The 14294-nt window shown below is 40.5% G+C and overlaps 1 protein-coding gene across 7 annotated transcripts in view; it reads right to left on the bottom strand.

The window, feature by feature from the left end:
• SH3PXD2A (SH3 and PX domains 2A) overlaps positions 1-14294 on the bottom strand; it is a 424441-nt gene that overhangs the window by 155301 nt on the left and 254846 nt on the right. For 4 of the 7 annotated variants that reach the window (XM_040361850.1, XM_040361846.1, XM_040361845.1 and 1 more), the window contains 2 exons: positions 1697-1741; positions 1562-1591 (listed from right to left, as the gene is read on the bottom strand). The exons of 1 other annotated variant lie outside the window; for it this stretch is intronic. In XM_040361850.1, coding sequence (XP_040217784.1) covers positions 1562-1591; positions 1697-1741 — 75 coding nt within the window. The remainder of the gene's footprint in view (positions 1-1561; positions 1592-1696; positions 1742-14294) is intronic. 2 more of the 7 variants (XM_040361852.1, XM_040361847.1) reach the window with 1 other exon arrangement.

Below are 14294 nucleotides of genomic sequence, written 5' to 3'. Positions count from 1 at the left end.
GAGGATTTTCGCCTGATCAATGTTTTGGGATTGTTTTGGGGAGGCTGCCCAATGCACCTGGTGTGAACGGCCCTAAGGGCACCTGAGCCTTATCAAAAGATAAATCACTAAATGCTTTTCACAAGGCCCTGGTTGGGGAACACTCTCACAGCAAACTCCAAAAATTAAATAACCATAAATGAACCACACTGCAAAAAAGCATGCTCTATTTTCATGTTAAGGCCTCATGCACACTGCGTGTTTTAAATGCCCCTTTTAAAGGTGTTCTACGGGGGGAGGGGGGTATTTCTGTCTCTAATTGCCCCTCAATGTTAGCCTATGTGCCTGTGCACACAATCAATTAAAGGGGTTGTAAAGTCAGAAGGTTTTCTATAATAATGCATTCTATGCATTAACATAAAAATCCTTCTGTGTGCAGTAGCCCCCCTAATACTTACTTGAGCCCCATCTCTGTCTAGCAATGTCCACAAGTGTCTTGGATGTTCATGACTCTCCCTCCTGATTGGCTGAGACAAGGCAGGGGCTCCATTGGCTGCCTCTGCTGTCAAAGTCGGCTAGCCAATCAGGAGAGAGAGGGGGTGTGGCGGGGTCGCGGCTCAATGCCTGAATGGACACAGGGAGCTGTGACTCGGCTCTGGTGCCCACTTAGCAAGCTGCTTGCTGTGGGGGCACTCAACAGGAGGGAGGGGCCATGAGCACAGAAGAGGCACCCGAGAAGAGGAGGATCCAGGCAACTCTGTGCAAATCCACTGCACAGTGGAGGCAAGTATAACATGTTTGTTATTTTTATAGAAAGAAAAATGAGACTGTACAATCACCTTTAAGCTTTGACAAGAAAACCCGGAAGCTGATTGACTACCATGCACAGGTGTATCAGATTTTGCACTCTCCAGTTTTAGTAAATTAGCCCCATAGTGTTTACAGGCATTTAGAGGCATGGGGTGTTTGCAGGCAGAAAAAAAAAACACTTCCAGTGTGTTCAGGAGCAGCAGCATTTTGTCAGAAAAAAACTTCTGACGTGCCTGAAATCTTGCTGGGTATGCATTTATTTCAATGGCCAGAATAAATTAATATTTTGGCTAATGAATATTTTGGCTAAATGCCCAAGCTCCTGACACACCTAGACACGTTTGCAAAAATGCAGCATTTGGTGCCTTTTTTACGCTGCTTTTCTCCTGCCAGGGGAAAGACACTTAAAGGTGCTGAACTAACACCCAGTGAGGCCTAAACCACTTGTGCATTTGACCATGCAAAGATCAACAGATACATTTCTAAAAGCATATTGTTAACAGTCAGATTAGTAATAGTTAAAGATACACTCCAAATAAATAAGTTGAAAAAACACATGGGAGCACAGTTTATTAGCTAAGTGGCTATGATTTGCTTGGCATGCAGCTGGATTCTCTTTAACTAAAAAAAAAACATATGATGGTCACTATTATTAATTTTTACATATTTTTTTTGTATCTACAAGTTGCTAAATGCCTATTAAAGCCTACTAAATACTTCATGCACTACCTAGGCCTACAGAGAAAAGAGGCTTGCATGATAATGTACTCACCAAGAAGAGCCATCATGCTTGGCTGCCTTCCTGATATTAAAATGGAAATATTTGAAAACACAAAACACAGTATGGCACTCAAGCTTGTCAAAACAAACTAGGAAATCGGGGGAATCACTACACACAGAATTGTACCTTTGGGTTCAGTCTTTGGAATCTCACACAAGCTGGACATCCAGACTTCAGTGTTTCCAAAAGAGCAGCATTAAAAAGATTGTGAAAGAAGAAGAATGGTTACATAGAAGATAACACAAAATGTATTATATGTAAGATGAGCTTGAACAATTGTCAAAATTCATTAATACATTTTAGATATTTGAGGGCTCATTTACATCTATGTGTTGCAATACCGCAACACATGTTACATGCACTTAGATTTATTTTCAATGCACCCCAATGCACTCTGGCAATATGTGCTGTGTTAATTTTGTGACTATGTTTGATTTTTGGGATTTTTAAGGTAGACCATTGAAATCAATGCGTTGCCAATGCACCAAAACCAATGTTAACCCACTGTATTCTAATCAACAGTGAATATTGCCATCTGAACACTTCTGGTGGTAGTATACTACATACCCACTTCCAAACCTCACTTCTGTTACCATAAATAGGCTAAAAACAATAGCTTGGAGACTGATAGCAACCAATTTAATTCAGACTTTTAGATGCCAACTGTCATTTTACAGTGTTGAGTAAAATGTGATTGATTGTGGTTATACAGCAAATACAGTTCTTAACTAAAGGATAAATGAAACTGCAGGTGATTCAACCCACTGATGACCATCAGAAAAGAAACAATAGTTTTGGTTGGCTTTGAAAAAACTGCTAGTTATGTTACACTAAAACCAAATGTACATACATTTCTCACAGCAATTGTGCAAGCAAAGTCTGTAAAGACATAATTCTTAAAGGGACACCCTTTAGAATTTCATTGGGCTATTGCACCAAAATTGTCAATGCTTGTGCCAGATTCATGTACCTGTCAAAGCTGGCACTGAGGTCAGATTGTCCATACTGGACACTTTTTCCTCAGTGTGCTCCCTCCCCAGCCACTGTGCCCGTTACTCCACACTGAGAGTTTTGTAGTGTGGTGGCAAAGCCTAATGGGAAACTGAGAACACTAGCCCTGCCTTGCTGTTGACTGAACAAGGCACAGCAGTGGGTGGATCCACAGCTATTTAGTCCAACAGTCAATTTTGCACACATCCACTGCCATCAGCTGCCAGTCAAAAGTATGAGGGACCTGACAGGAAACTATACGTCATACTTCATATTCCCATCGCACACTTTCCTGGATCCGCTCTTGGGTTTGGGTGCTCGTAGCAACAACCAGCTGGATACTGGTACACGTTACAGTAGAAATATTTGCCAGCACACCATGGAACAATGTAAATAGCGTCCAAACTGATGTTTTATTGCATGATCACAACACAAAGAGAGTGCAACGTTTCGGGGCCACGTGGGGCCCCTTCGTCAGGCATATGATGCCTGACCTAGTCACTCAGTTATTTCCCAAATATAAGTATTGCCCTATTTGGGCCATGTAATCACCAGTATTCGTGGCCCATTTTAACATTAAGATTTCACCTGCAGAATCTCCAAGCTAATAACTGAATGGAGCTAAGGGATAGAGGTCTTTGTGGGAAGCATTCACATCCATAGCAACTTCCCAGCATAGACATGCCCCACTCTAAGCACTAGTGTACCTCTGTACGCCAGCTCAGAGCTGGTCTTAACTACCACCAGTTTCCCAATTTGTGAATGAGCGGTAATTGTTTTACAATCTGTTGTTGCCATAGCTAGATTTAGGCGCAGGTAGTTCTGAACTAAGATGAAATCTGATTGGATACCGCTGCTGTTCAACAGACAATTTTCCACTCGGTGCCTTGAGTTTTCAGATCAAATGATGACAGGTGGGAGCATGCCAACAGGGCCACCCACAGTTGGAATTTTGTCCCATTCAGTTTGTGTATGATCAACTTTACACCTGCTTTTTTGGTCTTATATAGCAGCCTTTTTCAACCAGGGTGCCCAGGCACTTTGGGGTGCCTTGAGGTGTCTTCAGGGGTGCCTTGGCAAAATGCCCAAAAATTGCCCAAAAATTTTATAAAAGCTGTCGTGTGGATGAAGGCTGCCTTTTAGTAACACAAAGCCACAGGTTTTTATTGTGTAATATTACAACTTTCTAGCTGCCGGCGTCCTAACTACCAATGGCATCATCAGTTGATAGGGAGGATAAGGATGTCGGTCCACCCTTTTTTGACCCTACCCTGCCCCTCTCGATAAGTGTTGGGGTCACATCAACTGGGTGATTGAAAAAAACTGAGGGAGAAGAGAAACCCAGGAATACTAGTCAGTAAAAGTTTGCAAAAGTGTGTTTGCTTTGGAAGAACAAATCACCTCTAACCTGTAGCCATTACATTTTAGAATGGGGTGCCTCAAGACTGTCCATCATTTTTGAGGGGGTGCCTCGAGGCTGTTTATAATTTTTGAGGGGTGCCTCGATACTGTCCATAATTTTTGAGGGGGTGCCTCGAAACTGTCCATAATTTTTGAGGGGTGCCTCGAGACTGTCCATAATTTTTGAGGGGTGCCACGACTAAAAAAAGGTTGAAAAACGCTGTTATATAGGGTGGAGAGGAGTAAAAAAAATTTAGCCGTGTTATCTTTGTCTGTGACCCAATCAGGAAGATTTTTCTTTACTTCCTGTCCCTGTGACACCTTTCCAAGAAATGGGGAGAGCAGCTGTCAGGAAAGAAAGGCACAGACAGAAGTAAAAACACTGTCAGAGATTCTAAACCCTTTCTCACATTACTAAAAATGTTCTTTTGTTTTTGATGTTTTGTGTTCCTGCTGGAGAGATTATCGGGCACTTCCCGTTCTGACAGTAAATAAAGCTGGCCATACACTTTATGAATTTCTGTGGATGGCCCTATGGGCCAACAAGCCTCGATTGAAAAATCGAATGAGCTGGACAAAAAACCGGTGACCAAAAAGATGCTGTATTCAATCAGATGCAACTGTTCAGGTATTTTGACAGCTGATGTAGCTGTCAAAATACAATAGGCACAGTGGGAGATCAGTCTAAGCGCACTATATAGCGATATACAGAGGCTATAACCTTCCCTGTTGTATCCAAAACATAGGTTTCTATTAAAAGAACATCCTGTTGATTACATTTTTTTTTTTTTTACATTTTGAATAGGAGTAGAGGAGGATTTTTGTTACACATAGCCATAGGTTTTTATTGTGTAGCATTATAACCTAGGGAAGTGTGCAGGCCAGCTGCCAGCAACCTAACAATTGATGACATCATAGGTTGATAAGGATGAAGTTGGGTGCCTGGGGACATTCTTGTTTTCCCTTCCCCCCATGCCTCTCGGGCAGAATTTAGAATAGGGTGCCTCAAGATTGCGCAGAATTTTAAAGTGTGCCCTGACTAAAAAAAGGTTAAGAAACATCCCTATTGGAAGATTTTCTGTTCTGGTGGCAGCTCAAAATGTTGGATTTACCGTTACCATTCTGGGACAGGTGGTTCCCATGTAGATGTTGACACACATGCTGTCTAACTCTGTTCTACAGTTTAGCTTTCGAAAGTAAAATCTGCCAAGCACAGCGTTCTATTTCTATTATATCACAATACAAACATCTTGTACTGTCAAAGCTCCTCCTATCCATAGAGGATTATGGCATGGGCTATTTCAGAATATGAATTTTATATAAGGTTATGTACCCAAGCTTCATGCCACTTTTATAAAAACATTAAGATGCTGGACTGAAAGTTGATATTTAGCAGAAATTTGTAATCGATCATCAGCAAATGTCTTTGGTGGGCCCAAACCAAGGTGAAAGGCAAGAATAAGGAAACAAACAAGTCAGCAAGTGTTCTTTCAGCTCTACCACATCTGTTTTGCATTTGAATTTCCTTTTAAAAACGTAGACATAAATTGTTTCCAGTGTTAAGAGGAGGGGAAAAAAATTATCATTGACACATGTGACGTATAGACTTTGGAGAAGCACGCATGCCCCCTTGCAAGCAAAAGGGGAAGAAAAAAACATAACAAGAGTCATATGAGTTTTATGCTATGGATTTTCCGCTGTCCAGAGCCTGGGCTGGGGGAGGGTGTGAAACCCCAGGCTTCTCTTGCTGGAATCTCAGAGCTATCCAAGTACATTTCAAATTAAGGATGGTAAATGGAGAGACTCTTACTTCCTGTTTTCCTTATTATTCTGCAGTTATTTCCAACTATTTAATAATACGAGTTTTGAGAAACAAATGTTCAGTATGGTGCAATAAATTACTATTGTGCTACTAACATATCAACCTCAAAGTACTTGAAAACATCAGATAATCATTGTCCAATTCAGTTTGCTTTTAATCATTTCAGCAGTGCTTTTCACTGTGCGTTTTTGCACACGTGATTTTACCACAATTTGCGTTTTGCATAGTTTATGCTTTTTTTAGTCAATTTACTGTTGGGCAGATGAAAAAAATGCCAAAAGCAAATTGCGCCCTTTTTTTAAATAAAGGACCGGTCAAAAAATGCCTACTGTAATTTGTCAGATTCCGATAAGCCCCCGCCCGCAGACCCCCACAACCATCAGCCATCAATATAGGGACAAGGTGCTTTTGGAGGGGGGCAGACCCCTCACCATTCTTTTTGCCAGCATTCTTTTTTTTAAACTCAGCTGGGGAAACCAGCTGACAGCTGATGAGTCATCGGTTAACCACTTCAGCCCCGGAAGAATTGGTTGCTCAATGACATGGCCATGTTTTCGCGATTCAGCACTGCGTTGTTTTAACTGACAATTGCGCAGTCATATGCAACACTGTACCCAAACAAAATAACGTCCTTTTTTTTCCCCACAAACAGAGCTTTCTTTTGGTGGTATTTGATCATCTCTGCAATTTAAATTTTTTGCGCTATAAACAAAAAAAAGAGCGAACATTTTTAAAAAAAAAAACACAATATTTTGTAATTTTTGCTATAATAAATACCCCCCAATTTTATTTTTATTTTTTATTTTTTCTCAGTTTGGGCCAATATGTATTCTACATATTTTTGGTAATAAGAATCGCAATAAGCGTATATTTATTGGTTTGCGCAAAAGTTATAGCTTCTACAAAATAGGGGACATTTTTGTAGCATTTTTTATATTATTATTATTTTTTTTACTAGTAATGGCAGCGATCTGCGACATTATGGCGGACACATCGGCCATTTTTGGGACCATTGGCATTTATACAGCAATCAGTGCTACAAAAATGCACTGATTACTGTAGAAATTTCACTGGCAGGGAAGGGGTTAACACCAGGGGGCGATCAAGGGGTTAATTGTGTTCTCTAGTGTGTTTCTAACTGTAGGGGGATGGGACTGACCTAGAGGAATAGACAGATTGTGGTTCCTAGCTATTAGGAACTCACAATCTGTCTTTCCTCACAGAACAGAACAGGGAAGTGTGTGTGTTAATGTTTACACACACACTTCCCTGTTCTGTCTCTCGTGACGGTGGTCATGAGCATCGGCACCGCCGTAATGCAGCGGGCGTGCGCCTGCTATCCCACTTAAAGGGACCGACGTACAGCTACGGCGGTTCGTGGGATCGTGCCGACCTACCGCCGTATAACAACGGCGGCTGCCCGGCAAGTGTTTAAGGACGCACCAGCCAGCTCCCTGGCCCACTCCTTAAAAAACAGCTATACTTCAAACAGAATTTGAATCGGTCAATCAATTTTTTATGAAAATTCAAATTGTTATGACAATTTGTAAATTGCTAGAAAATAAAGAGATCAAATGAAACTTATCAGAAACTCTGAGCTGTCAACTATCCTCTGCATAACTACGGAGCTATTTCAAAGGGTCTATTTGCTCCTCCTAGTCTTTATATTGGACTACAAAATAATAATCCTATATGTTGTAGAGATCCAAGATGGGACTGGTTGAGCAGTTTAGCAAAAGACACCAGGAGTGGCTGAAACCACACAAGTGTGTAATGTTGTGTGTTGTCAGCCTACAACAGGGCCTAGAGTTGAGTGCATTTCTGGAAGGTCAACAGGTATGTTTTTGTACTTGGAGTCTATAAATGGATAAAACACAGGCAAATGTGCATGAAATGCAGAGACTATCAGTAGTAAGCAGCTAACACTACCAATAGACAAAGGTGGGAAACAAAACAAACATAGAAAGTGTAGCTCATATACAAAGTAGAAATCACCCAAATAAATGAATGATAAGTGCATCAATGGAAGTAATAATAAATAGTAACAATAAATTCAACCATGAAATATAGGGACACTATACAGTGGGGATCGAAAGTTTGGGCACCCCAGGTAAAAATTTGTATTAATGTGCATAACGAAGCCAAGGAAAGATGGAAAAATCTCCAAAAGGCATCAAATTACAGATTAGACATTCTTAAAATATGTCAAAAAAAGTTAGATTTTATTTCCATCATTTACACTTTCAAAATTACAGAAAACAAAAAAATGGCGTCTGCAAAAGTTTGGGCACCCTGTAGAGTTAATATCTTGTACTGCCCCCTTTGGCAAGTATCACAGCTTGTAAACGCTTTTTGTAGCCAGCTAAGAGTCTTTCAATTCTTGTTTGAGGTATCTTTGCCCATTCTTCCTTACAAAAGTCTTCCAGTTCTTTGAGATTTCTGGGCTGTCTGTCACGCACTGCTCTTTTAAGGTCTATCCATAGATTTTCAATTATGTTGAGGTCAGAAGATTGTGAAGGCCATGGCAAAACCTTCAGTTTACGCCTCTTGATGTAATCCCCCGTGGATTTTGAGGTGTGTTTAGGATCATTATCCATTTGTAGAAGCCATCCTCTCTTTAACTTCAGCTTTTTCACAGATGGCATCAAGTTACCATCCAAAATTTGCTGAAATGTTATTGAATCCATTTTTCCTTCTACTCGTGAAATGTTCCCTGTGCCACTGGCTGCAATACAACTCCAAAGCATGATTCATCCACCCCCATGCTTAACAGTTGGACAGAGGTTCTTTTCATTAAATTCTGAGCCCTTCTTCTCCAAACATACCTTTGCTCATTCCGGTCAAAAAGTTATATTTTAACCTCATCGGTCCACAGAACTTGTTTCCAAAATGCATCAGGCTTGTCTATATAATCATTTGCAAAATTCAAACTCTGATTTTTGTGGTGAGGACGTAGAAGAGGTTTTCTTCTGATGACTCTTCCATGAAGACCATATTTGTACAAGTATCTCTTTATAGTGGAATAGTGTACCACAACTCCAGTGTCTGCCAGATCTTTCTGGAGGGATCGTGCAGTCAAACGTGGGTTTTGAATTGCTTTTCTCACAATCCTGCGAGCTGTTCTGTCTGATATTTTTCTTGGTCTTCCAGATCTTGCTTTAACTTCCACTGTTCCTGATGACTGCCATTTTTAAATTACATTCCGAACAGAGGATATTGACATCTGAAAACGCTTTGCTATCTTCTTATAGCCTTCTCCAGCTTTGTGAGCGTCAACTATTTTCAGTTTCAGTTTTCTAGACAACTCCTTAGAAGAACCCATAGTGCTGATTGTTGGGGCAAGGTCAGATGAGTCTGGGCATATAAAACCTTTGAGATTGACATCACCTGGTCTTCCCAGACGATGATTGAGAACAATCCATGACACTGGCAGGTCTCAGCTTTGCAAAGGGGGCAGTGTATGCTATAAATTCTGCAGGGTGCCCAAAATTTTGCAGACACCAATTTTTTGTTTTCTGTCATTTTGAAAGTGTAAATGATGGAAATAAAATCGAACTTTTTTTGACATATTATAAGAATGTCTAATCTGTAATTTGATGCCTTTTGGAGATTTTCCATCTTTCCTTGGCTTTGTTATGCACATTAATACAAATGTATACCTGGGGTGCCCAAACTTTCGATCCCCACTGAATAGCGTATATAGAGTCTTCAGTGAAAAAATAGTGATAATCAAAAAAGTTCAATGTGGGGAGAGATGATGATAATAATCCCAGTTCTCCGAGATTAAGTGCAATAAAGAAATACACCACCGACCATTGAAGAGGAAGCTTACCAGAAATACTGAACCCTAATGGACGCACGTACAGAAGGTCAGTAGAACAGAATATGAACCACTGTAGGACCTGGATCGTCAGCTGCGATTCCCACGGAGGCGACTCACAAAAGGAAACCAGGAGATCGATTCAAGCAGATGGGTGCTTCCAGGAGGTACCCAGTTTGGGCCAAAAAATTTGATGTAGTGGAGTGTTAAAGAAGAAGAAGAGACATAGCATAATACTGAATATGTACCAGTGTTTAATGTAGGTAAGAACACTTACATTTTAAAAAGGTGAACAGCGCTTATCAAATGTACAAAGTGGCAGCAGTGGAGTCTCCCGACGCATTTCGCATCAAACAGTGCATCATTACCTACATTAAACACTGGTACATGTTCAGTATCACGCTATGTGCTCTTCTCTTCTTCTTTAACACTCCACTACATCGGTTCAAATTTTTTTTTTTTTTACTTTGAGCAATGAATTCTTATGTTTCATCAAACTGGACTACAGATAAGATAAATGTTTAGTAACAATGAATGTGGAACAGCTGAAAAACAGCAAGATGGGACTTACACTTTAAATAGAAACAATCTCACAGTTTACTCTGTAGAATTTATAACAGGTGCTACTAAGGCTGCTTAGAAAATGTACATGAACCAACAAAAGATTGATTGTCGTGGCAGCTGCTATTGAAAGTTCGCTACCACTGTACGCAACTGTGTGCACCACTTATGGCTAATATATTGTGCAGTGCTCCAACAGTGTTGGGAACAGCAAAACTGATGCTTGTAGGTTTCTGCATCAAAACTCAATGTTCATTTATTTTTGTCACTCACTGTTTTTGTTTACTGAACATGTAAATGAGAGCCATTTGGCTATGTGAACCTAAGAATTCAAGAGCAACATAATTGGGTTAATTTACTAAAACTGGAGAGTGAAAAATCTGGTGCAGCTCTGCATATAAACCAATCAGCTTCCAGGTTTTATTGCCAAAGCTTAATTGAAAAAGCTGAAGTTAGGATTTGATTGGCTACCATGCACAGCTGCACCAGATTCTGAATGCTCGTTTTAGTAAATCTACCCAAATGTGTGTAAGAGATGTGCTAGAGAGAGAATGTGTAAAAGTTGGCAAGGAGAAAGAATGGGGTTGATTTACTAAAGGCAAAAAGTTGCTCCAGAGCTTAGTAAATGAGGTAAAGCTTCACTTTGAAGTACCCAATCACGTGCAAGGAAAAAAATGCTTTTTGCTTGCACATGATTAGATTATGGAAGTCAGCAGAGCTTTTGCTTACTTACCAAGCTCTGTAGCAACTGCTCCTGCAGAGTGCAACTGCAAAGTGCACAATGTATGTGCCTTTAGTAAGTGCAACAAATAAATTCCCTGATAACCCGTGGTCTAGCACTAGAGGGGTGAATCACACAGCCATGCACACTGGAGCTTGTTCTGACTTATCTAACTTACACTCGCCTGGGTCGCAGACCTGTTGACTCAGCCTTTAAAGAGTTGCAAGCAGAAATAACACACGTTTGCATTGCGCTGTAAAATGACAGACAGGAATCTGGAGCAGTGGATTAACATTACATTTTGTGTGAAAATTGGCAAAAGTGTGAGTGAAACTTTAGCACTGTTACAACAGGCTTATGGAGTACATTGCATAAAGAAATCAAGTGTTTTTGAACACCATAGGTAGTTTAAGGAGGGGAGGGAAGATATCCATTATGACGCAAGACGTGGGGAGCCAAAAACGCAGAGGATAGATGCAAATGTACACAGCATGCAAACCCTTGTATGCTTATGCTGGTGTGTTTTGATCACAAGGGGATAGTTTACTTCTACTGTCAACCAACATTGTTACTTGGAAATTCTGAGAAGGTTATGGGAATCAGTCCGGAGGAAAAGACTGTAACTCTGGTCTGACAAGTGGATTCTCCACCATGACAATGCTCCTGCACAAACATTTTATTTACAGTCTATTCTGGGAATTAAATAGCACCTCCTATGTGCTATGTATAATAAAGAATACGACTTTGAGGATATTTTGTGGGTACAAGAGTAATTTGTCATGAACTATAAACTATAAAGAACTATAAAGATTCCTAAGAGCCGGTTCACACCAAGTCGCGTGGTCGAGAAAATGAATGGAAGTGAATTAGAGCCGTCTTAATGTACACTACTGAAGTCGCTTCGACTTCAGAAAAGGTTCCTGTACTACTTCAATCCGACTTCTAGGTGACTTGTAGGCAACTTGTACCCATTGATTTCAATGGAAGTCGCCTCAAAAATCGGATCACTGTCTTAACTGAAGCAACAATTCAGGAAGATAACATACATTTCTCAGGCAAAACTCTCCCTCCCACAGAGCCGATTGTTGTTTGATTGGCCACTGGAAGGCCTCCTGTCCTGGAGGCTACTTGAAGTTGCCTTGTACTGTCCTGGAGGCAACTTGAAGTTGCCTGATGATTCATACTCAAGTCGTGTCCAAGTTGCATCCCAAAGTCATGCTAGAAGTAGTGTTGCCCCTGTGTGAATGGGCTCTAACTGTATGAATTTAGAAACAAATATGGGTATATGTGTTTCTCATTGTGGGACTATAAAGGATTAAAAGCAAAAGCAAATTAGTGTGAGAATTCAGTGTTTAGCCCCATCCATACACACTATTAGAATTTCTGCAGATTTACCAAAACCATATAATTTGAGGTCAAACCTTAACAGTTTCAATTTGTATGCAATCAGGCAGGCCCTTGCACTACATGGTTTTGGTAAATCTGAAGACAAAAATCTGCAGAAAAACTAATAATGTGTATGGGGCTTTAGTGATGGTAATTGTTTGTATCTGCACTGAAAAAAAGAACCTGAATGACTTTATTTCTTTGCTCAAAATGATCTAAAGAGAGTTATCGTGAGTCAAACATCAGGTGCATTCATGTCGCTCTTCTGCCCTTACATGGATTATTGCTTACTTTAAGAACAACTAAACTTTTCGGCTCTGGGCCCATTGACTTTTTATACAGATGAGCGGGAAATGTGTCCAGAGCTGGAAATCAGAATGGAGCATTGCGGTTATAAAATGAGTCTGCAATTGGCACAGTGGTGGAAAGGAGGGAGACTTCACAAAGTGAGTCAGGAGCTGCTGGTGCCAGCTGAAGAAGCCTTTATATAAACAAAGCTACAATCGCATTATATAATACATCAAACAGTCAGCTGAAATAGAAGGAAAAAGAGTGGACCCAACACAAACACTTAAAGGGAAAGTGCAGTGTAATTTCAGGAAACACATATCAAGTTATTATTGCAGGGTTTCTCTTTAACCCCTTAACGCCCGCAGCACGACTATTTACGTCCGCAAAATGGCACGGACAGGCAGAAGGACGTATATATACGTCCCTGCCTTCTAGCGGGTGGGGGGTCCGATCGGGACCCCCTCCGCTGCGTGCGGATTCCCTCGGGGAGCAATCCGGGACGCCGGCGCGGCTATTCGTTTATAGCCGCTCCGTCGTGATCGCCCCCCGGAGCTGAAGAACGGGGAGAGCCGTATGTAAACACGGCTTCCCCGTGCTTCACTGTGGCGGCGTTATCGATCGAGTGATCCTTTTTATAAGGGAGACTCGATCGATGATGTCAGTCCTACAGCCACACCCCCCTACAGTTGTAAACACACACTAGGTGAACCCTAACTCCTACAGCGCCCCCTGTGGTTAACTCCCAAACTGCAACTGTCATTTTCACAATAAACAATGCAATTTAAATGCATTTTTTGCTGTGAAAATGACAATGGTCCCAAAAATGTGTCAAAATTGTCCGAAGTGTCCGCCATAATGTCGCAGTCACGAAAAAAAACGCTGATCGCCGCCAATAGTAGTAAAAAAAAAAAAAAATTATAAAAATGCAATAAAACTATCCCCTATTTTGTAAACGCTATAAATTTTGCGCAAACCAATCGATAAACGCTTATTGCGATTTTTTTTTACCAAAAATAGGTAGAAGAATACTTATCGGCCTAAACTGATGAAAAAAAATGTTTTTATATATGTTTTTGGGGGATATTTATTATAGCAAAAAGTAAAAAATATTGCATTTTTTTCAAAATTGTTGCTCTATTTTTGTTTATAGCGCAAAAAATAAAAACCGCAGAGGTGATCAAATACCACCAAAAGAAAGCTCTATTTGTGGGGAAAAAAGGACGCCAATTTTGTTTGGGAGCCACGTCGCACGACCGCGCAATTGTCTTTTAAAGCGACGCAGTGCCGAATCGCAAAACCTGGCCTGGGTATTTAGCTGCAAAATGGTCCGGGGCTTAAGTGGTTAAAAGACAACTAAACCATTACTTCGTATGCAGGGTAGCCAACTCAAAGTGCCCGGGAGTACAGCCTACTCATAGGACTAAGGGGGTTGCATTTTTTTATCCCAATGATTTATTAAAGGAGAAAATCAGGATGTGAGGAGTAACCCTATTCACACCTGGACACATGAGTTTTGTGATGTGTGCTGAAGTCTGATTAGTCCTTGTATATAATAATAATGCCATCAGGGATTCAAATTAAACTAAAAAGATACTAATGTATGTAGTAAGATAGGAAATATGAAACCAACTGCTCAAATAAAAAAAAAAAATCAGATGTAAGCTCTTACATATACCCAGTGAAGTCAATAGCCTCAGATGTTACACAGAGATGAAACAAATCCTCCTAAATA

The sequence above is a fragment of the Rana temporaria genome, chromosome 8, assembly GCF_905171775.1.
Source record: "Rana temporaria chromosome 8, aRanTem1.1, whole genome shotgun sequence".
NCBI lineage: Eukaryota > Metazoa > Chordata > Amphibia > Anura > Ranidae > Rana > Rana temporaria.
This window is presented reverse-complemented; position numbering and strand designations above follow the sequence as displayed.